General features: G+C 35.8%; 1 protein-coding gene across 4 annotated transcripts; it reads right to left on the reverse strand.

Moving 5' to 3' along the window:
* On the reverse strand, nucleotides 1-23,926 carry FAM76B (family with sequence similarity 76 member B). 4 transcript variants are annotated; one of them, XR_004986333.2, is made up of 11 exons: nucleotides 23,518-23,926; nucleotides 22,587-22,651; nucleotides 21,495-21,549; nucleotides 20,260-20,415; nucleotides 16,741-16,940; nucleotides 13,352-13,399; nucleotides 13,080-13,160; nucleotides 12,287-12,422; nucleotides 8,775-8,876; nucleotides 7,475-7,593; nucleotides 1-2,553 (listed from the first exon to the last, which is right to left on the reverse strand). XR_004986333.2 is itself a non-coding variant. In XM_036428375.2 (10 exons), the coding sequence occupies exons 1-10, from the start codon at nucleotides 23,602-23,604 to the stop codon at nucleotides 2,464-2,466; spliced, it is 1,017 nt and encodes a 338-aa protein (XP_036284268.1). In that variant the 5' UTR covers nucleotides 23,605-23,925; the 3' UTR covers nucleotides 1-2,463. The 4 variants fall into 4 exon arrangements, 3 of the variants coding, with proteins under 3 accessions (XP_036284268.1, XP_036284267.1, XP_036284270.1); XM_036428375.2 differs by lacking the exon at nucleotides 7,475-7,593 and having other exon boundaries at nucleotides 12,287-12,419; nucleotides 23,518-23,925; XM_036428374.2 differs by lacking the exon at nucleotides 7,475-7,593 and having other exon boundaries at nucleotides 23,518-23,923.
* Between the last annotated feature and the right edge of the window lie 228 nt (nucleotides 23,927-24,154).

A 24,154-nucleotide genomic window follows, 5' to 3' on the forward strand; every position in this document is an offset into this window, starting at 1 on the left:
AAGCTTTTGAGAAGTTTTATTGTGAAATATTAGATTTAGAAAAAGGTACAAAATGTCAACAGTTGGATGTGTACAAGTACAGTATTTCAAGTCTATACATGTGAACAGCTTAACAGGTTCACCTCAGAATGCATATTTAGACCAATACAATCTAAAAAGGACTGTAATTACAGGCTATTAATACATAAATAGCTTGAGCCAAAATGATCCACACTGGTAAATGCTAATAGCTGAAAACAGGCTAAAAAGCACAATACAGCACACTATAGTATCTCCTTACAGGTCCACATTTAAAGAATTAGCTCATTATGTCAATACACTATGGATCTGGGACTGGGACTCAATTGCTAATACAATTGAAATAATTTTAAGTATAAAATAAAGTCATGGGATACCGAGAGGGCATTTAATCAGTGCTAAATACCGTGAACCCCCTAAAAGATTTTAGCAAAGTTTCATTATTTAGATTTTTCAATTTTCAATATTACCTACAAAAGTGGGGAAGGGTCACCTTTCCTTTGCAGCAGCTCCAAAAAAGGTGTAAAACTACTACACATCTTATTTTAGAACCATAATAATCACGGTGGATTGTCAAATGAATATAACCAGAATATAAAACATTAAAATCTGTGATAAGAAGGCAGTATTTTGCATTGTTCAAAGTACTGAAATTTATGAAGAACATTACATGAGGATCTCATAAAAATAAACTGCTTTTATTCTTCCAAGTCTTACAGATTCAGTCTTGCTATCACTTGAAAATTACCCTAGATTATGTTTTCAAATTTGGAAAGGAATTGTTTTATATTACTTTCTAATGAATAACCATAGGAATAATTTACTGAAACATGAGTCATATTACAAACAATTACAATTATCTTTGTTCTGAGAAAAGATGACCTTTTATGAGATTCATCATCATTGCTTGCTTAAAAACAAAACTTTCCAAAATTGACAAATAATCGGTTGCCTTCAAACAAATTTACCCTGCTCACAAATCCCTCAGAGAAAGAACTCTTCCACTCTATCCAATGTATCTAGCAATACCTGATGCTTTAAAATTTAACTACAAGTCTGAACTGGCATATATTAAGCAGGCCATCAATTCCATTACAGGCTGAAAACCCATGGATCAGAAGATAATTAGTCAATAACTTCCCATAACCTATCCCACCCTACCTTAACATTTTATAGACAATTTTAAAGACTCTTATATAATTTTCTTATAAATAGTACCTGAATCTTATACAAGATTCCAATTTATTCAAAGATAGTCACAGATTGATTTAAAAGTTATTTAATTTTTCCAGATTTGCTTTAAACTTACAAATTAAGTATGGTGTACATAAATATTAACTTAGATAACCACATGTTATGAGGAAAGCAGGTATATGGACCACTGCAGAAAAATTATAAATTTTTTATAAAAAAAATAAAACAAAACATGTAACTTATAAAATATGAACATGAAGCCATATCACATAAAAATAAAATTACTCTATCAGAAGTGATTTAAAATTAAATCTTTAGGGAAGTATTTTGACTAATTCAATGAATTCAATGACCAACAACTTCCCATATTACACAGAAACAAACCACAAAATCAACTGAAGTTTATATGCATTATCAGTTCTTAATGCAACCTCAAACATTTTACTAGCAAGTTGAATTTCCTTTTGAAATAGGCTTCTGTACATATGCATTTATATACAAACATTTATTAAACATGATTTTAAAACAACTATGTACAAAAGATCAACATTCCTATAAATAAAAACATTAAGTGGCAAAAAGGCACTTGTAAGTAAAAATCCACAGTTTATACAAAACAAAACACTTTTAACCTTGGGTACTGTACAATAAACATTAATTCCTATACCAATAATGAAAATACTAGTATACTAATGTTATGTAAATTTAAAAACATATTTACATATTCTCTGAAGTTTATTTAATAAAAGCACCATGATTCTTCTCTCCTAAATTAATGTTGATGCAAAGTGAAAACACAATCACCAAAAAAACCAGTGTCCATAATTTTCCTTGTTTAAAAGCTTTTGTATTTCTAAATTGAAAACTGTTTATTTGAAATTAGCATGGTGTAAAACAAAAAAAAACAACACAAAAAAAACCCTGCTGCTATGATTTCTTAAAAACATACCTACTCTATTATTGCATGTTACATTTTATAAAAAGCACTACTCATGCACTCCTTTACAACTGTTTAATACTATTGCTGGCAAAAAAGTTCCTGGATATCAAATAATAAAAAGTTACTTCAAACCAGTTGAAGTTTTATTTAGATGTTTTACAACTTAAAAATGGTTATCAGTTACAAAAGTGAATAGGAAATATGCCAATTCATTTGATGTGCAAAAATATTTTTTCACTACACAATTTAAGCGTTTTACTGAAATTTTTTCAAATTTACATTTTCAGCAGAAACATTAAATCAAAACTTTCTCAAGGAGATGTTAGTATACTTCCACTTTTGTCAAACTTTTTACCCTTTGACAATGCAGCAACCTGTTTGAGTAGTTCTCTGTTTTTGGCCTGTGGGAGACAAAAACATTTAAGAGATTTAAGATTAACAATATTTGAAATATTAAGACATGCTGAAGACTACTACTTAATCTGCTTTTTTCATGTATAGAACATGATTTCATCGAAACACTAACAATTAAATAAGTATACTTAGATTCATCTCTTTATCTATGGCTATGTAGATGGAAAATTATAGATTGGTTTGTAAATGCCAATATTAATATAATTGTTGATTAAGGATATAATCATTTACAGAAAACAGGCAACTTAAAAGAGTCAACATTTTATTATTATTTTTATTGACTTTACAGAGGAAAGGAGAGAGAAAAAGATCAATGATGAGAATGATTTATCAGCTGCCTCCTACATGCTCCCTACGGGGATCAAGCCAGCAACCTGGGCATGTGCTCTGACTGGACATTGAACCTTGACCTCCTAATTCATAGGTTGACGCTTAACCACTGAGCCTCACTGGCCAGGGTGAGAGTAAACATTTTAAATAGGAAAAAAAGTTTGGCTCTTAATTCTAAAAACATGAAGGGAAAAGTTTTGTTTTATGATGAATAAGATCAAATGACTCAAGTGACGATCTGTGGAAGGACTATTTCCCTACAAAGCCTTTTATTTGATGTTCGCCAATTAACAGAACAAGCTTAAGAAGTCCTTTTTGCAAAATGTGGACTTTGCTACTTTGCCATAAAGACTCTCAGCTTAATGATATTCAATTCTTAAAAAAATACCCATCAGAACCACCCTTCCTAATCTTATTTTTGTCCTGTAAATTGCCAAACATTTTGTGCTGGCTTTGATATAATTGGAGGAGTTATCATTTTAAGTTTCATGAAAGGCTGAAGTTTTTTTCAAAGATTCAGAATTTCACATTGTCATCTATCTGAACTGAATTTTCATTTCATTCAAATGTTCATCAAGGAAAGACACTATCCTTGAGCCAATGTGCGGTGACATATTTTGACCATCTCCCTATGTAATCTCCTGACTATGGAAATGTAAATAATAAGGATTTTCCATATACCGTAGACAAATACGTTAATGATCAGATACTTTTGGAGCTTTTGAGCCAAAATAGAAATGTAAATAGGATTCTCCACATATACAAGTACATTAATGATCAGATACTTTTGGAGCTTTTGAGCCAAAATGGGGAGAGTGCCAACAATAGTTTGGAATCTGAGCACTGAAGGGCAAGTACCTTTGTTGCGTAGCCGATCGATATTTCTCTCTCATTGATGTTTATAACTCTCTATCCCTCTCCCTTCCTCTCTGTAAAAAATTGATAGACTATATTAAAAAAGAGAATTTAAAAGGATTTTTATTTTTCCTTAAAACTAATTTGAGAAATTCAGAGGACAAATCATTAAGAATGCCTAACATTTAGTGATCACAATCAACTGCTTATTACTCAGCTGACCAGTCCCAGTCAAATGTAGTGGGTTTTACTTGTTTCTTCCTTTTTTTAAATCAAATTTTTGAGGTGACATCTTAGCTAATAAAAGAGGAACATGCAAATTAACCATCATTTCGCTACGCCCACAGCCAATCAGAGTGAGTATGCAAATTAACCCAACAAAGATGGAGGTTAATTTGCATATGCAAGCACGGAGTGGTGTGAAGCCTGCTATGGGGGGAATGGGGGTGATGGAGGGAGCTAGCTACTGGACTGGTACTCCGGATAGAAGCAAGGACTTGCCAGCTCCAGGTGGCCCGGGGTCATGCGGCTCCCAGGTGGCTGGGGACGGGGGACCTGTTGGCTCCCGGGTGGCTGGGAGTGAAGCCAGGGGAGGGAAGGCCTATTCTTGCACGAATATCATGTAATGGGCCTCTAGTCTATAATAAAAGGATAATATGCTAATTAGACTGGACAAAGTTGGGGCTGTGAGGGCCGAGGAAGAGGCAGCAGGGCGGCGGGGTCTGAGTCCCTGGCATAAATTTTGTGCATTGGGCCTCTAGTTGGTAATTAAAATTATATTGGTTCCAGGTGTATAATTACAATTCTATTATACATCATCGGAAAACTGCATTGTGTGTTCACCACCCAAAGTCAAATCTTCCAACACCATATATTTGACCTCTTTTACCCCTTTAACACTTCTCCCCCATCCCCTTTCCCTCTGGTAACCATATTGTTATTTGTGTCCATGAGTTGTCTTGTCTATTCATTTGTTGATTCCAGTTTTATATCTTATATGAGTAAAATCATATGGGTCTTGACTTCTTTTGTCTAACTTATTTCCTTAGCATGATATTTTCAAGAGTGATCCATGCTGTTGCAAATGACAGTATTATTTGTTAGCTACAGATTTAATTTATAACTAAAATAGATTTGCTGGCTAAAAAAGAAGTATCTTAAGAAACAAATTTTAAAATATAAATTTATGAAGAACATGAAAAAGGATATGTCTGCAAATTTGCTTCAAAGAGATCTCCATCAGATCTGACAATTACCGTATTTTTCGGACCATAAGACGCACTTTTTTCCCCCCAGAAGTGGGGGGAAAAAGTCCCTGCGTCTTATGGTCCAAATATAGCCTACACATATACTTTAAAAAAAAAGTTTTTTTACTTGCCCGGCTCTGTGTGGTCTCTGTGTGCTTGCCCGGCTCTAAAATGGTTCTAAATGCTGCTGTTTACTTTACAGGGTTGATTTACATGTGTTTATGACTGTGATGTGGGTTTTAATGCACATAAAATATTTTAGGACACTATTTGTTTCAGAATCTTTTTTTCTTCATTTCCCTTCTCTAAAAACTGGTGCGTCTTATGGTCCGGAGCGTCTTATGGTCCGAAAAATACGGTATATTTATATAAAAGCACAGCAAATTATTAAAAAGTTAATCTTCAATTTTTTCTTCCCAAACAAAAAAATAAGTTTATAATTTTCATATTCTGGTATTTCATACTTAGAATATTTTGTATGATAGCAATGTTTCCTTTTAATTCTATAGCAGCTAATTTTCAATATATATTATTCAGTCTCCTAATCATGTCATTAATAAATTCAGTTGCCAATAAATTATGTTAAAAAATGCCTTTAAGAAAAATAAACAGTACATCAGTTATTAAATGGAGAAAAGCCCCGAACTGTCTATTCTAATATAGGTACAAAAATATATTTTATAATGCAACATTTAAATATAAACATTTAAGACTTATATAGTAATATTACTTCTTTATTACACACCCTCAAAAATGCATTACATTGTTTTAAAACTCTTAAACAAGTTAGTTACAAATGTTTAGAAATGCTGGACTAAAGGAAAGGTTATCTGGATTAGGAAGCACACATATCCTGCTTTGAATTCTGGCTCTTCTACTTATCTGCTATGTAATCCTGAGTCTATTTTTTCACATGTAAATAGAAACTTCACCTCCATAACGAGTTGAAAGAACTAAATCCTATATAATAAAAGCCTAATATGCTAAGTGTCCAGTCAACCGTTCAACCAAAGTGTAATATGCTAATGATATGCTAAGGGCACTTAACTGCTCGCTATGATGTGCACTGACCACCAGGGGGCAGAAAACCTACTGGCTGACCAGTTGCTAGGACATGCACTGACCACCACAAGGTAGATGCTCCAACCTGTAAGTTAGCTTGCTGCTGGGGTCTGGATGATCAGGACTGAGTAAGATGGATCGAACATACCCTGGAGCTCTCCCGCAGTCCCTCTCCAGACCCAATCGTGCACTGGTAGGGTCCCTCAGTCTGGTCTGCTCCCTCTTGCAATCCAGGACCCTTCAGGGGATGTTGGAGAGCCAGTTTTGGCCCAATCTCACAGGCCAGGCTGAGGGACATTACTGGTGTACTAATTTGTGCACTCGGCCTCTAGGAAATATATAAAACATTTATCCAAACACAGTAGCTCCTACATAGTAGGCACTCAAATGTTAGTACCCTATCCTTTTTTATCAACTCATCTCCTAAACAAGAGGCAGCTGTTTTAATTTGTTATTCTTGATATTTCAGATAATTTAGGGCGTGGTCAACAAACTGCGGCTCTCGAGTCACATGCGGCTCCTTGGTCCCTTGAGTGTGGCTCTTCCACAAACTACCATGGCCTGGGCGAGTCTATTTTGAAGAAGTGGCATTAGAAGAAGTTAATGTTTCAAAAATTTGGCTCTCAAAAGAAATTTCAATTGTGTGCTATTGATATTTGGCACTGTTTACTAATAAGTTTGCCAACCACTGATTTAGCGTATTTGTGGGTGTGGTTGTTTTTTTTTTTTTGGTATTTGGTGCAATTTTTTCTTGTTACGCTCAATGCTTTTTTTCCCACTTGAAAATTAAAAATGTTTTGAGAGCTATTAGAGCAAGGTAAATTTCCTGCTCAGGGGTTCAGTTTCTTATCACAAAAAGATAAGACAAACAGTTAACTATATTTACTCACCTACTAGTACATGCTTGCTAAAGGGAATGAGATTAAAAGAGGGTATTTAGCTGTAATAGAATGTCTCCAGATATGGGAAAGTGGTCTGATAACAAGGATGAAACTGAAAATCTAAGTAACATGAGATGGTAAGAAAACTTTAGAACAGGAGAAATCAAAGTCAAAGTCAAAAGAAAGTACAGTCAAATCCAAGTCAAAAGATATAGGTTTCTATGTCACTTCAGACTAATTAAGTGAACACTGTTTCATACCATATAACAAAGTTATTTTAAAGAGCAAAGAAAGATAGACTATGTAAACTCACATTGAAAATGTCATATTTCTATATAAATATTAGTCACTATTCTCTTATATGAAAACTTAGCTATCGAACAAGAAAGTAGGCTTAAGATGCCAATCAGGCTAAAAGGACAAAGATAATAAATATACTAAATGCTGTAAATACACTAAAAAATCAAACAATAAATTGCTTGACTTATCTTGAACATAAATACTAAGTTTTATCATACTTAAGTACTGCTCACAGCTTTTCTTTACTTCATTCTGGATTAACTCCAGAGTTTTGGTTTATAACTACACTAAATCAGATCAGAGATCATCATACAGAAGATTTTGTTCCCAGATAATCATTCAACATTAATAACTGAGAAAAATAAGTGTCATAAAACTAATATTTACTGGTGATGATAAACAATAATGTATAAGAAACCTAATATATGGGCAAACTCTCAGGACAGAGGGAAAAGGGGCAGGTCCATAAATCACCACACATTCAAAAAATTACCTGAATGCCTAATATGTACCAGGTTTCATGCAAGATCTGTCTTCAAAATTCTTTGTAATAGTACAAAGAATAAGAATTAAAAGTAGACAGAGATAAGAGTAGACAATTTGTACTTCAAATTTTAACATGTTTTCCTAAATCTAATTCTGATCTTACACAATTTAAGCTATTTATGAATACAAAGCCAAAAGATAGAAATAAAAAATATTCTTTGGTGTTGTATTGTTTAAAAAACAAAAAATAGGGCAATCCTTATTCCCCAAGCTGCACTCTCCCATCAAGGGTCTAAAGCTGTGTGCTGGCATGTGCTATGCTTTTAAAACTTCTGAAAACCCTGCTATCCAAAGATTAATTCTACAATGAAAGACCATAAACCAATAGGATATGTAATTAATTTAATGTGGTCTAATTTCTAAATTTATGAAACCTAGATGAGAAAAAGCTTGGATACTCTCCATCATAGTGTGCCAGACATCAGATATTACCTTCTTTGTAACTGTGGTGGCCCTTGGCTTCATCATTCAGTTGTTTGCTATATAAAAATCCTACTGAGTATATACAGTATACTTGTCAGTATTTTGAGATTGATCACTGCAAACAATGTAAAATTCTTCTACTTGAGACCCTGAAAATTAGTTTTCTACACCTATCTCCCTTCCCATTATGTGGGAGGAAATAGAAAGAATAATTGCACAATGTACTAAAGACCTTGTTTTCACATATCCAATATTTAATATTTTGCTTTACAATAATCACTGTAATGAATCCTCCTCTAACGATTTCATTTGACGTTTAGGCAAAAGTTTTCAAAATTAATATTGAATCCCCTCCCCTATTGAGCGAATTCTTTTAATGTGAGTAGGATTAAGCAATAACTTAATTGGAGTAGGATTAACAACTATTGGGAAGTCTTAAATCAAAGCTGAAAATGCACCAAATATGCAAAAAGTAGGGATACCAATACCTGTCAAAGGTAATGAATACTACTAACAAAGTTTAGCTCTCCTTGTCTAATAGTTTACATAAATAATGCTACTTACCTGAAGTTGTTCCACAGTTTCTTTGTGAGCTTTTTCCATACTGTTCATTTTTGTTCTCAAGTTTGACTCTTGATACTGAAAATCTGCCTTTAGTTCAGTTAACTAATAAAAACAAAAAACACCATATAAATGTATATGTGTGTGAGATCATTTTAAATATTCTTTACAATAAACTCACAATTCATTATAAAAACGGAAGATGTTAACAGTGATTTCCTGAGTTTTATAACATACCTATAATTTGTTTTGTGAAATGACAAATTCTGTCTACGTTAGTATAATTTTAATGTAAAGATAACATTAAACCATCACTAAAACTTTTGAGAAGTTGTCTTTTTGTTTCTATTAAGGGCTTCAGCCCAACTAATGCGGCTCAGGGGTTGAAGGTGGATCCAGGAACCAAGAAGTCACTGGTTTGATTCCTGGTTAGGGAGCATGCCTGGGTTGTAGGCTAGTTCCCCCATCCCAGTAAGGGATTTGCAGGAGGCAGCTAGTCAATGTTGTTTCTCTCTCATCAATATTTCTGTTCCTCTATTCCTCTTTCTTCCTCTCTCCCTCTAAAAACAACCAACCAAACAAACAAAAAACTGTATTAAATAAATAAAGGGCTTCACTGGACAGTTTGGCAACTGATATGCCAACAGGAAAGCTTAAAGACTAATACCTTGAAAATGCTTCAGTTAAAATGTACTTTATGTTATATGTACACAAAATAAACAATAAAACGAGTTTCAGGTTAAAATAATTTTTCAATGATTAAGAAAACAGTTGCACACAGAAAAAAGTTTCACACAGGGCAAATATAAAAAGAAATGATATTTTGAACCAAGAGCTATATTGCTTTCATTTGAAAACATGACGGAATTATGTACTCAATTCCTAACTAAAATTTGAGGTAAATAATGGAAAACAAAGCACAGGAAATACAAATCAATAAGAAAGGAAAAGAGGTCCCTTTAAAATTTGGGCTAAACTAGCCAAAACCGGTTTGGCTCAGTGGATAGAGCATAGGCCTGCGGACTGAAAGGTCCCAGGTTCGATTCCGGTCAAGGGTATGTACCTTGGCTGCAGGCACATCTCCAGTAGGGGGTGTGCTAGAGGCAGCTGATCGATGATTCTCTCTCATCGATGTTTCTAACTCTCTATCCCTTTCTCTTCCTCTCTGTAAAAAATCAATAAAATATATTAAAAAAAAATTGGGGCTAAACTAGACAAATGCAAGAAAAACGCAAAGAAGGCAATGTCAATTTCTCATATATATCAATGACACAAAAATAGAAAATCTCATAACTTTAAACTAAAAAATAAATTGGAATTATGTAATTCTACTATTAGAACCATGCATAAGAAAGCTCCTGGTTAGTTTTACATGATTTTTACTATGTAAGCTTTAAAGGTTTGCAGGGTGGTTTTTTGTTTTGTTTTGTTGGTAATTATCTAATAGCTAGTAAACTGAAAGATGTACAATAGCCAAAAGACGATGACTTACATTTTTATTTTCTGAATAAAAGCCAATGCTTTTGTCAATTAAAGAATAACTGAATTCTCCTTTTTTTACAGTATAAAGGAATTCCTGTTCCGAAATACCAATTCTAATCAGATCAGCTAAAATTATTATTCTCATCATTCTATGAGTTGCCTCTTTTATGAATTTCTGCAAGATAAGAACCGTTTCTTATTTATTCATCTTTGTATCCTAATGATCTATATGTGGCTGGCTCTAGAAAGCACTAAAGTGAAATAAATTCAAGAAAATAACTTGGTTGTCAACTGCAAATATGTAACTACTTTAGTTTTACAATTAATTACTTTCCTTACATCACTGCTAATTCCCATACCCATTAGTGATTTTTAAGAAAAAAGGAACATTAAGCCGAGGCTGGTTTGGCTCAATGGATAGAGCGTCAGCTTGGGGACTGAAAGGTCCCGGGTTCGATTCCGGTCAAGGGCATATACCTTGGTTGCGGGCATATCCCCAGTAGGGGGTGTGCAAGAGGCAGCTGATCGATGACTCTCTCTCATCGATGTTTCTAACTCTCTATCTCTCTCCCTTCCTCTCTGTACAAAATCAATAAAATATTAAAAAAAAGAAAAAAAAGAAAAAAGGAACATTAACTAACAAATGCAGAAAACTGAATGTATGCATTAATATAGAATAATTATGCTAAGAAAAGGAAAAGTAGCTAAAAAAGAGACAAAATTTCACAATTCATTACTACTTGGTTTTGGAATCATTATCCTAGTAAACTTACCATTTTATTAAACCTTTATCTAGGTTAATACAGATATACCCATCTTAGTGCAATAGAAATGTCTCTAAGATTTTGAACATGAAAAAAAAATTTCCATAAAAGCTCACTAATATAAAAAACCTGCAATTAATAAAAAAATGACCCTAAAAAATAAGACACACACAACAATACTATTTTTCTTATGTCAATCCTAAACTTCCTATACTGAATTTGCTTAAAATAAGGTACAAATGTATTGAAAAAAATTTAGATCTGCTAAACTATCAAGGTGTGGGAAAATGTAACATAAAAGTTGTTGAATACCAGAGGTTAAAGTTAGCTCAGACTGAAGCACTACTATAGATAACTTAGAAATAGGTAATTCATGTACCTATTTATAATCAAATTATAACTTTGAAATTAACATTTATAATATTTTCCTACTGCATAAAATAAATGAAATAGAATAAACTAGTCTAAGGACAATAAAACAAGTACAAATGTAGGTTCTACCCTCAAAGATGACAGAGGCTCTATTGAGTCTTAGAACAGTAATAGTAATATGAGCACTTACACGTGTCAGGAGCTGTAGTAAGTACTTTACATCTTCATTTAATAGTAACAACCATCCCAGGAGATGGCATTAACACTCTCATTTTTAAAATGAGAAAACTGAGACCCAAAAAGGTGAAAACAGTCTGCTCAAGTTCACCTAGACAGTGTCAGAACTTTTCACTTACTGGGCAACGTATTTTGATATTTTTTTTGTATCTAACTGATATAGTCCCATGATTACTTACTTCCTGCAAAATGATTTTAGACATGTAATTTTATCTTATAATCATTAACTAAAACACAGGAAATTCCCACAAATTTACTTTCACCAGTTATTTTATCTCGACTGAAATAAATACGATTGGATTATCAACAACTATATTCAATTGCTTTCTTAAATCATAAGCATTCACATAATATACCATTTATATCAAATTAATTTCATTAGACCTATTTTAAATTACAAGCTTACTGAAAACTAATGTTCAGAAATTATTATAATTCTAATTAGCTTTCTACTGACTCTTAGAACAAAAAATCTGAAAGACTATTTTACCTATCTTCACTAATGGCTTAGGTTTCAATTTGGGCTTTTGTTATGTGTCCTACAAGAATCATGTATAACAAACACTACCAGATTATTAAAGAAAGTCTAATAAAATTCACATTTATCAAGCAAGAGTCAAAATAAATATCTTACCAGGCTTCAGTGAACCATGTTCTTACCTTTTTATCTTTTTCTAAAATGGTCTGGTCTCTCTGCTGTAAGAGACGCTTAAGTGACATCACTTCTTCTTTCAGTTGACTTATAAGGACAAAATTGTCTGTTCCCCCACTATCTGCTGACTGATTTATAGAGCTACTAAAAAGAAAAAAACAAAACAGAATTAAATGAAGTAGAAGGAAAATAAGTAAGTGTTCAAATTGCATAAATTAGACAATTCCACAAACATCCTTAAGGCTAATGCAAAAAAATATGTACCTGACAGAAATGGATGCAACTGGCAAATTACCTTACTAATGGCACACATTACATACACCTGCAGAAATATAATTCAGTATTAGCTTTTAGGGGGTCAATACTTCTAGTGTAAAGCAATAGGCAGCCAATTTGTACAGTAACATCAGCAAACTTTTGGCTAATGAACTAAAACAAAGTCACGCTCATAATACTTTACATCTAAAAACATGTTCCAAGCAGGCCAATTTAAAATATCACAATTAGATTTGTGTTTCATTGAAGAATTATTAAGATAAAAAGAATGTTCTCTAATTATATTTGTTTTCCTGTTTTCAAAACCCAAATTTATTTCCCAAATAGAACAACATAGTTCAGTGCCACTTTCTTATTGCCAAAATTAAGTTAAAAAATTTTAACTGATTATGCCTATTCTTCTGGATGACTCAAAGAAGTCAATGTAGAAGATACATGTTTCTGATCTTTCACCTAGTAGTAACTGGCAATCAACTATAACTGTTCAATTAAGTTGGATTTTCGCTAAAAGGAATTCATTTTTACCTATCTCCATTAGATGGCTTAGATTCCAATTTGGGCTTTTTCTTTGGAGTTTCATTCTGAATTGCTGCAGAGGATTTATGGCTGAAACCAAACATTAATAAGAATAATTAGAAGAAAAAGGGCTGAGGCACCAAAAGACAAGTTATTCTTCTTCCCCTAAAATATTACCAAACATCATTGATTTTTTTAAAAGCCTAAGTAACAAGGTGAATGGGATATCACATTTAAAAATACTTTTTAAAATACTTCATAAAATATGTTAACATATTTACCTCTGTTTCCACAGTCCCTGCTCTTGTTCTGGACTCAGATTGCTGATTCTGAAAAATATATAAATGGCATCTAATAACAACATTTATTTAATACATCTACACTTAATAACATTTTTCCCAATGAATTTACATGACATATGTTTATTTTAATCTCTTGTTCAGACAAAGGCATATTCAATTAAGCAAATATATATATATATAATTGCATTCTAATAAGATGCATTCTAATCAGATGACTGCTAGTCATCTTAAGTTCTTCAAAAAAGGTACAAAGATAGGGACTGAATTTTATTTTAATTCAATTTCAATTTACTATAATACTAAGTGTGGGAGGATATGACCATGAAACACCACAAAAGGGATTTATAATTATAAACTTCTGAGGATCATCATACTTAGACTGCCCTTACTAGTTCAGATAGATTTCTACCTTTAGAGTCAGGGTTTCCTAATAATCCTACATGAAGCTTCTTCCACTGGAGTAACTCAAGTTGCTCAAAATAGTGTGGAAAGTTGAACCAGGAAATACCTTAATTTCTTTGTTTCCTTCCTACTTTTCCTAAGAACTCTCTCCAAAGTCTCTAGATATTTCTTTAATCAGTACTCTGAAGAAGTCATCCTGAAATATTGGGAAATTTCATAGTAACAACTGATTTAACTTTTACTTATAATTAGCATTATATCACTTCTCTTTCATAATATCAATATAATCACTTCATAATGCACTATGAATCCTACAAACTTCCCCCCATACTTGCACATTACCCAATTCTTCATTAATCCTTAGTTTACTGACTCAACATGTATAGAGCATCCACTACGTCTATATACAATAAGAGATGTAGAAGACTTGGGTTGTGTGGCCTTTTGCAAAGTACTTAAAATTCCTTAGTTTATTCATCTACAAAATAGATATAATACATCTGACGATTAATGAGTTATGTATGTATAAACATATATATATATAAATGTATGTTTGTGTATAAATTTTTCTATTTTTAGTCCAGAAGTTTTTTTTTAAGCAAAAGTAAAAAGCAAACCATGTTCTTAAAAATCACTTTGAAGTAAATATCAAGTTGAGGAATTAATTTTCTAATTTATATATTTGAGTTTTTCCTTATATGTGGCAACGTATGGCAACCTTAAGAAATCGAGTTGCCATTTTATTTTTTAAATGTTCATTATTAGCAGTAGCAAACCATAAAAATACATGTGAATTAATGGCACTATCCAGATTTCTAAGTAAGAACAATCACTCTAATATATAAAGAGCCAAGGTCCTTCAAGACCTAAACGTCTGGACTGATGACCAAATACCAGGCTAGGGTCCTAGCCGGAGCAGCGGGAGTCAGTCCTGGGTCCCGGCCACCTGCCCACAGTGCAGCGGCAGGAGGGAGCTGTGGGAAAGGAGCCATGCTGTGCATCAGACTGGCCTCTTGGTCCCTCCCCCTGCCCACAGGCTCAACTTGCACGTCTGAGGAACCAGAGCCATGTTGCAATGGAACTGGACCCTACCTGAGGGGTCCCGGATTGTGAGAGTGCGGGCTGGGCTGAGAGGCTCCCCACCTGAGTGCATGAATTTTCATGCACCAGGCCTCTAGTATTAACAATGATTAAACAGAAATAGAATTCTCATCCTCACTTTCTGAGGTATACCATTTTTGGATCCAGATTGGCCAGAATTTCTTCCCTTCCCCTCTTCCATCACTGTATTTCACAATATGTATGCTCCTCATAATTTTTCTAATCTACTGACTTAAGATAGGACTCCACAAACTGGTTAGTTACATGTCAAAGGTCTATATCCATCAAATACAAACCAGTATTTGCATTTAAGTAATCATAAGGGGAAAAAGTCAATCCCATCCTCTTTCCCTTTATTTTTGAAACCTGTGATTTTTAAAAGATTAAGTTCCAATCATAGAATTTTATCTTATAAACATACTCTGAGTGTGTCCTTTCACATCACACTAAGATCAATTTATCTGTAAAGGACAAAGGAGACACTTCGGCTGAGTCTTAGGAATAGATCTGCTGGTTATCATTTGTCATATTTTTTATTAAAGCAAGAAACAGAAACAGGAAAGATTTATGTTCCTTTGCTCATTGGGATATTCTGATATAGAGACCACAAGATTTCTTCAAAATAAATTAAAAGTCACCATTCGGTCTAGCACTGTTACGTTCAGAAAGCACAACACAGTAAGGAAAGTGGAAAAATTGCTCCTGAAGTAAAACAACATCATTGTCTCAATAATACCCCATAATCTAATATGTACTTGCCTTGATTTAAAATCAAATTTTAATTGAACCATGTTATATTTTAATAGAACCATGTTATATTTTTCAATATATCACTAATTGTGTTCCTAACTAATTCATGTTTCCTGTAAATAAAATCTAAGTTTTGCCTATCTAGAACTTTAAAGACTCAGAAATTTTGGGGAAAAACAGTGAACTCTTCTGAAAATCTGTATACGATGTTCCTGTATTCTCCATTTAAATAATGTGTTCATGTTTCAATATTCTTGATTTTTCCCTGATAAGTAAAACCACACTTAAACATTTTTATATCAAACATATTAAGTGTTAAGATATTACTACTATATAACTGCCCAACCACTTTAAATTCAAGGAATTCTTTATATTTGAATAGAGTTGCTATGTATTTTTTAAAAATACAGCAAAGCACCACCAGTTAAAAAAATTACTTCTTACACTTTGAGAACTTTCAAAATTACAAATGTTTCTATTATGGTCACAAATGGTAGTGTTACAAACAGTTCTCAATAATATTGAATTTACATTTCCTAGTCACTGATTTGTTTTTAAATAAAACAAATTAATGAGAACAAAGGTAAATATAATTTTTTTTACAAGTAAAGCCCTAACAATTATTTAAAGAAAAAAAAGAAAGAAAAATTGCCCTGGCCAGGTGGCTCAGTTGGAATGTGGTCACATACACCAAAAAGATTTCAGGTTCCATCCCCAATCAGGGCATGTACAAGAGGCATCCGATCACTATTTCTCTCTCACATGGATGATTGTCTTTTTTCCCTTCCACCTTCCTCCCTTCTCTCTTCCTCTCTCTCAAAAAGTTCTTGGGTGAGAATTAAAAAAATAAAGAAAATTGCTTTTTTGTAAAAATCATCACCTGCAATCATCACTTGTATTTTGACTCCATAAAATTCCCTAAATGTCCTATCTTTATTATAATGGTAAATAGCTAGAAACAGTCTATGTGTATAAATTAAATACATTGAATAAAGTGGGGAAACAACTGTAGACACTCAAGCAGTTTACCATGTACAATGGAAACCAGCACATAGCTAGTATTTGGCATTAAATGCCTGGGAGGATTTTAGAAAACATGACTTCAAAGTACTTACTTGTGATGGCTACTGCTGTGACGATGGTGATGGTGATGGTGGTGATGATGATGTTTTGAATGATGCTGGTCTTTCTCCGTAAGAGATGAAGATGATGAATTTGAATGGGCAGATCCCAGGCTCTTCCTTTGTTCTTTTGTCTTCTGTAAAACTCTTTTGTATGATAAAGTACAGAGCCAGCATAATAATTTTCCATCAACCTTTTTAAAGAAAAGATTTGTATTAGATTAAGTGCATGTATTAACTGGCCATAGGTGAAACCAAGTAATATAAAGTGCTAAACTTCTAGCTGTATTTACCTCCATCTCTCTCTTCTTCTCTTACTTTTACACACACACACAGTGTTAAAAAAAAAGAAGAAAAATTAGACTTTTCTGTAACTTGGAAAAATGCTTGTTTGGAGTCATAAAGTTGGTCATAAAAGATGATATCTAGATTTCTGTTAGTTTTGAGATATTGTTTACTTTGGAGAGAAAAATTTGTTTTCTTATTACTTTGAAAATTGATAATATATTTCAAAGAAATATTACCAAAACACTAACATTTAAATCACTGTGTAATTACAAAGTATTTTCCCCTACAGCAAAAACTATTTTATAGAAAAAAGGAGAGCTGAATAACATACACAGTGATTCTCATTATTTGCAGATTTCACATTTTTAAATTCATCACCTACTTGCTGAAATTTAGACATAACCCTAAAGTCTACTTGCAGCACTTTCATGACAATCTATGCACATGCACACGCACATGCACGGAACAACCATTTGTGTAGCTGGATGGCAAACTTTCCCAGCTCAGGCTGAGCAAGGTGAGGATCTGTTGCCTTCTCATACTGTAAACAAGTGTCCTTCCCATGGTCTAGCACAGTGTTTCCCAACCTTCTCTCATGATGAGAATCACCTGGTGGAGTTGTTAAAACACAGATTCCCGGATCCCAACTAAGAAGTGCTAAACTAGAATTTTTGGGAACATATAGGTAAAATTGTATACCTAACTAGTGCTCTAAGACAGATTTTATATACAGAGCACTAAGTTAGGTATGCAATTTTACCTATATGATCCCAAAAATTCTAGTTTAGCACTTCTTAGTTGGGATCCGGGAATCTGTGTTTTAACAACTCCACCAGGTGATTCTCATCATGAGAGAAGGTTGGGAAACACTGGTCTAGCAGTGCTGTTTTGTTGCATTTTGGGCTTTTTATTAGTAACTTCACTGATTAAAATGGTTCCCAGGTGTAGTGACGTGATGAGTTCCTAAGCACAAGGCTGTAAAGTATCTTATGCAGAAAATACATGTGTTAGATAAGCTTCATTCAGGCATAGTTTTAATGCTGTTTGTTATGAGCTCAATTTAATCAATCAACAAAATAAAGATGTCTTTAAACAGAAATATAAACAAAACAAAACAAGATTATGTGCTGATTGCCACATTGTGACTAGAGGCAGAAACCTATTCCTATACTTATCCTTAGAAGCAACAGTTCAATATTTACTAATTAAAATTTTGCAGCAACTTTATAGCATACGAGGCCTGGTGCATAGCTTTGTGCACCAGTGGGGTACCTGGCCTGCATCCTCTCGCAATCATGACCCCTTCGGAGATGTCAGATATTAGGTTTCAGCCCAATCACTGCAGGCCAGTCCGAGGAACCCCACTGTTACACGAATCCATGCACTGGATCTTTAATATGCATATAAGATCTTTGGTTAATCTCCTCCTGCCCTCTCCCAAACCCCCCCATTCATCAGTCTCTCCTATGTTTTCATGCCTGTGCGTTGATCTTCTGCTCCCTACCAGCCAGATACTTAGGCTTTTATGTCTATACTAGAGGTCTAGTGCACGAAATTCATGCACATGGACAGAGAGAGGGAATTCCCTCAGCCCAGCCTCTGCACCTTCTCCAATCAGGAACCCCTTGGGAGATGTCTGACAGTCGGACATCCCTCTCACAATCCTGCACCTCTGGCTCCTAATTGCTCACCTGCCTGCCAGCCTGGTCATCCTTAACTGCCCCCCCCCCCCCTCCCAGCCGGCCTGATTGCTGCCTCTGCTTGCTGGTCTGGTTGCCCTTGACTGTCCCCCACTGCTGGCCAGGTCACCCCAAACTGCCCCCTCCTTTCCTGCCTGGTCACTCCTAATTCCCCCCCAACTTGCTGGCCTAGTTGCCCCCAACTGCCCCCCCTGCTGGCCTGGTTGCCCCCAACTGCAACGCCCCCCACCTAGTTAACCCTAATTGCGCGCGCACACACACACACCACCAACCTGGTAGCTTCTTGTTGTTCTCCCCCTGCCAGCCTGATCATTTCCAACTTGCCCCCCACCATGTGCTGGCCTGGTCACCCCCAACTGGCCCCCCTTGCGAGCCTGGTTCCCCTCATGGCCCTCTTCTCCACCTCCACCTCCCCCAACCCCTGCCAGCCTGGTCGCCCAACGCAGCCTGCTGTTCAGTCATTTGGTTGCCCCTCATAACACTTCTGCCAGCCTGGTTGTAGGCAGCCATCCTGTGAGGGTATGAGGGTCAATTTGCATATTACCTCTATTATTTTTCATAGGATATAATACTATGAAAAAGAGAATCACTTGTACGTGTCAAAGGGGAGGAAAAGAGACTTCTTTCCAAAATTACTAAGAGTAAAACTATAAAAATAAATTAAGTTTCTAGCTTTTACTTATTCACCCAAGAAGTGCTGGAGGAACATTTCTATAACTAGGGTACATATAGTGCTGTGGGAGCAGCAAGGGGAGCTCCTCAGGCAGTCACTTTTCAAGTCAACCGAAACTGGTGGACAACAGGCCTTTGTGAATGCTGATCAGCAGAAGACTGCCACGTTAATACACACACTTTCTAAGTCACTATAGGTAGAGAAAAAGAATGATTTAAAATATGACCTCAAATCAAAGGCACAAGACTAACATTGAATTACACATGTTAATGTGCCATCAGGTAGTTTTTCATACCAGTAACACAAAAAAAAGGATAAGTAGCTGTAAGGATGTAAAAACAGTAATTCTCCAAAAACAACTGTTAGATAACCAAGTAGTACAGAACAGCCATCACAGACTACTTTTTAAAGTACAGTAATTTCAACTAATCAACATCGATCTACATATGATGCAAAAAGGAGAGGATGCATTGTTCCTACTTTCATGTAACTATCTGCTTTCAGGGAGCCAACGAATACAACAACTTTCACTAATGTAGAGGTCGGCAAACCACAGCTTGCGAGCCACATTGCCATTCTGTTGACTAATGAGTTTGCCAACCACTGCTAGGGAAAAACACTTAAAAAAACATTTTAATAATGTACTAATGTCTTTAACCTGAAGCCAAAACTTCTGAGTAAGAGTAATGCCTTAGCAGTGGTCGGCAAACTCATTAGTCAACAGTATGGCAAACCGCAGCTCTCAAGCTGCAGTTTATCAACCACTACGCTAGTATATTAGTTATAATGACTTCCATTTGTTTGGTATTTTATTTAATTTCTATAATATGTCATAACATAAATAAAACATACCTTTCTTCTTCCTTCTTCCTTCCGATCAAAAGCACACTGTTGTTTGCACTGTTCACAAGTCTGAGGTGGTCCATATTTCTTTTCTGAATTTGTGCAACGCTGACATTTCGTACCAATAAATGCTGCAATTATGTTACAGTACTGGCAAGGCTTAGGCTGAAAAACAGATATATTTTTCTTAACTGAGACATTTAAAAATGTTAAAAATTTGCTGCACAAAATATAACCAATGTATAATTTCTGGAATTAAGAAAAACAATAGGTAAAAAAAAATTTTTTTTTGGTTAATACAGCAAGTCCTCAGTTAACATCGATGATGTGACTTTAAGTGAAATAATGTATATGAAAACCATATGATAAAATGTCATATTCAATGACATTTCATAATGTTTATGATGTTTCTATTAATTTAATGAAACTTATTTCTAGTTCTAGAACTTTTTGTTACTCTATTGAATAGTTAAAAAAGACCATGAGAAATATTTATGATTTGCAATGTATGTTATATAATACACAAACTACAGGGGTAAAAGGTCTTAAAGAATGAAAATAGAAGTACAGACAGAAAATTTTCATGTATCCAGTATTTAGGGAATAAATTTCTACTAATTTAATATCTTGGTTAGGTTAATCACTATACTATTTATTCAGAAAACATTTATACAGGTACAGATGATACAAGGAATGTACACTATAGGTGAATTTTCAACTTTAAAAAATTGGCATACACATACCTTGATTTTCTTTTGATATTCAAAAAACAAGGATTCTGTAGAACATTAAGGCCTACACTTTGACTAATCATGGCTGTAATAGATCAATGATGACTATAATATGCAGGTATTAGAATGTCATGACTTTTGTTAATAAATGCCTAAATTATGCTGCAACATAAACATTGTTGAAGGTTCTGAAGGGAAAAAACCATGGTTATGCAAACTTTATCAGTAAGTTTGTTCTCCATAACCAGTTTATTTTTTTAATCTTTAATGAATAAGTTATATTTGAATCTTTAATAACTTTCACCCTGTATTTCAATATATGAAACATGCACATATGACTGTTTTTAGATACTGTCATCTTCCCCACAGACTGTCTATAGAAAATTTATCCTGAAATATTGTGAAATGTTGAAATATTTAAGAACTACATATATATTTAAAAGGTCCATCTTTGTGTAAAACATTAATTGACCAGTGACAGTAACATGAAATGAAAATATATAACATACTTACCGTGCCAAACTGCTTCACATTTTGAGCACACTTCTTACAAATTGTATTAGTTTTGCTGAAAAGAAAATTGTAGATGATCAAATTTATGTAGTTTTCTGAGATAACAGATATGATGTTGAATTAAAACTGATAAAGAGTACAACTTGCTTTAGTACCTAAAACTCACTAATAAAAACTCACAATTTTAAAAATATACAAACATAAGAATCTTTTTAGGGTTATTTATTATTCAGATTTACTCCTCTTCCATTACCTGAAGGCAGTGACTGGTGTGCTGCAAGGATTTTTAAAACATTCGATACCTGACTATCAATACTTAGCCAGAGGCACTGACCTCTCTTCCCTTAGATTGACAAATAAAAAAGTAACAGCCAACACAAGAAAAATCGTCCAGTGTAAATGAATCAAAATAAAACTTTTTTTTGTCAGATAGGCAAAAATTATCTTTTTGGGTGTGCCATAGATTCTAATTAGAATTTTAATAATTAGTTCACATGTGCCATGAGATGAAAAAGGTTGAGAATCAATGACCTAAAATAAATGTTATATATACATTTTCTTTGTGCATTTTTGGTATCTTGTTGCAAAACCTTCACACATGCCACTATTTATGCAGAGCATTGTAAGTCAATGCCTACCTAGCCTTCCACTGGGCCTTCACACCAATTTAAGAAAAAATTACTGTTCTTCTCCTAGGTTACTTACTCTCTTACGTGTACTCTAGTTTTCTAACAAGAACCATCCTATTAAAAAGTACTTTTGGAAGATAGCTGGTAACACTATATAGACCTTCCCTCAGGTCCATGTCAGCACTAATATTATGCCATTTTTTAAACTTACCAGTATGTGCTTATATTTGAATATTTTGTTTAAATATTTTGTTAGCAAGGCTATACATTTTCCATACAATAATTTATTTCCTTGCGTTCAAACGTCTAAACAATAACCATTAATTTTTTGTCAACATTCTCTCTTCCACAAATTATCATTTAAGCTAAACCATTTTTTAAAAACACTTTAATATAAATGTGGAGTTACAACCCCCAAGTATTCCTTACAGACAATAGCTTTATCAAAAAGCATTATACAAACCTCTCTTGTTGAAATTCTGATCTGCAGTAAGTACATTTTACAATAGGATGCGCAATCCGACATTCCTGTAATAATAAGACAGTGAATCAATCAGTATCTACCTCCAAGTCTCAAGTTTTACTTTTCTGGTTTAAAATTATTATCTAACCTAGTCAATGTCTAAAACATCAATAAGATTTATCCCCCAACTCAGACAATTGGGCGGTTCATTACACAAGTGGTGTAACCCCTTAGGGAAGTCATAGGTGTTTTTGTCTTTATTAGATGTGGGGAGGGGGGTATGCTACTGATAAATTAAGAAAGCTGTCAGGGCCACTTCAAGCGTCGCTTAAATGTGAAACTACTTATTATTTTACACCGTTGCTCACAGACAGCATCCCGGCTTTAATGGGATGGGAGGAGCTCCAAATCATAGAGCATTCTGTTCCCAAGCTAGTCGCTTCGCTTTCCTGGGCAGGGAAGGAAGATGCCATCAGCTTTGCTGCTTCAGGTTCCTAGCAAGAAAGTGCAAAAACCGTCCCCGGCCTCCCGGTAGAAGGAGAGGACAAACCAGGCAACGGAGGGGGCGGGGGGGGGGAAAGCAAAAAACAAAAACAAACAAAAAAACAATAACGAGACGAAAACATCTCCACCCCAGGTCTCTGCGGCACAGACAGGTGGCTGTCTCGGTCAGCCCCACCCCTAAGACCCCTGAATGTTGTTGGGGCCCGGACCCCTCCTGGGCCGCCTGGAGAAGGGCAGGACTGCCTTCCTCTCCGGGGCCTTTCTCAGCTGGTGCCCAGGTCACCCACCAAACGGGTCCCCGGGCGAGGAGGCGAGGGCTCCAAAGCCCCAAGGCGCCGGCAGAGAGCGTGGGGCTGCATGCAGTTCAGTGGGCACCCAAGCTAGCCTGAGGGGAACCCCGCCCGCCCGCCGCCCGGCGCCCACGGACCTTGCAGAGCTGCTGGCCCTGGGAGAGCTCCTCGAAGGGGTAGCGCTGGGTGCACTTGGTGCAGGCGTACAGGGCCGAGGCCGCCATCCTGCTCCTCGGTCTCCGCCGCCGCCGCCGCCGCCGCTCCGAGGCGGGGCCCTACGGGGAAGTCGGGCGCCGCCGCCGCCCGGGCCGCGGGCTCCTCCTCCGCCCCCTTCCCCTACCTTAAGCCCACCAAGGGCCTCAACCGGGGAGCCCGAGCCCCTGTGGACGCCGCCGTCTCCCTCCGCCTCCACTTCCGCCCCAGCCCGCCCAGTGACGCCGTCCCAGTCGCTCCCGCTCAGGCCCCGAAAAGCGGCGGAGGGAGACGGAGCGGGTGGCTGGCGGCAGTGTAGCTGCGCGGCAGAGGATCCGCTTCCTCCTTGGCCCCCCTTCCCCGCCCCTGATTAGCCGGGGGAGCTTCTGCGTCACTCGGCCGCTCCTCCCAACCCCTAACCCCGACGACGCAGGGAGCTCCCACAAAGGGAGGAAGTCGCCGGCCAATCACCGCCTGACGCCCTGGGCGCGGGAAAAGCCGCTTTAAACCCGCCCCGCCCCCAGGCCCGGGTCGCGGCGATTTCCGGCAGCCAGTCTGAGGTTGGGGGGGGGGGGGAGCTCC

This window comes from Pipistrellus kuhlii, unplaced genomic scaffold (genome assembly GCF_014108245.1).
Source record: "Pipistrellus kuhlii isolate mPipKuh1 unplaced genomic scaffold, mPipKuh1.p scaffold_m20_p_9, whole genome shotgun sequence".
NCBI lineage: Eukaryota > Metazoa > Chordata > Mammalia > Chiroptera > Vespertilionidae > Pipistrellus > Pipistrellus kuhlii.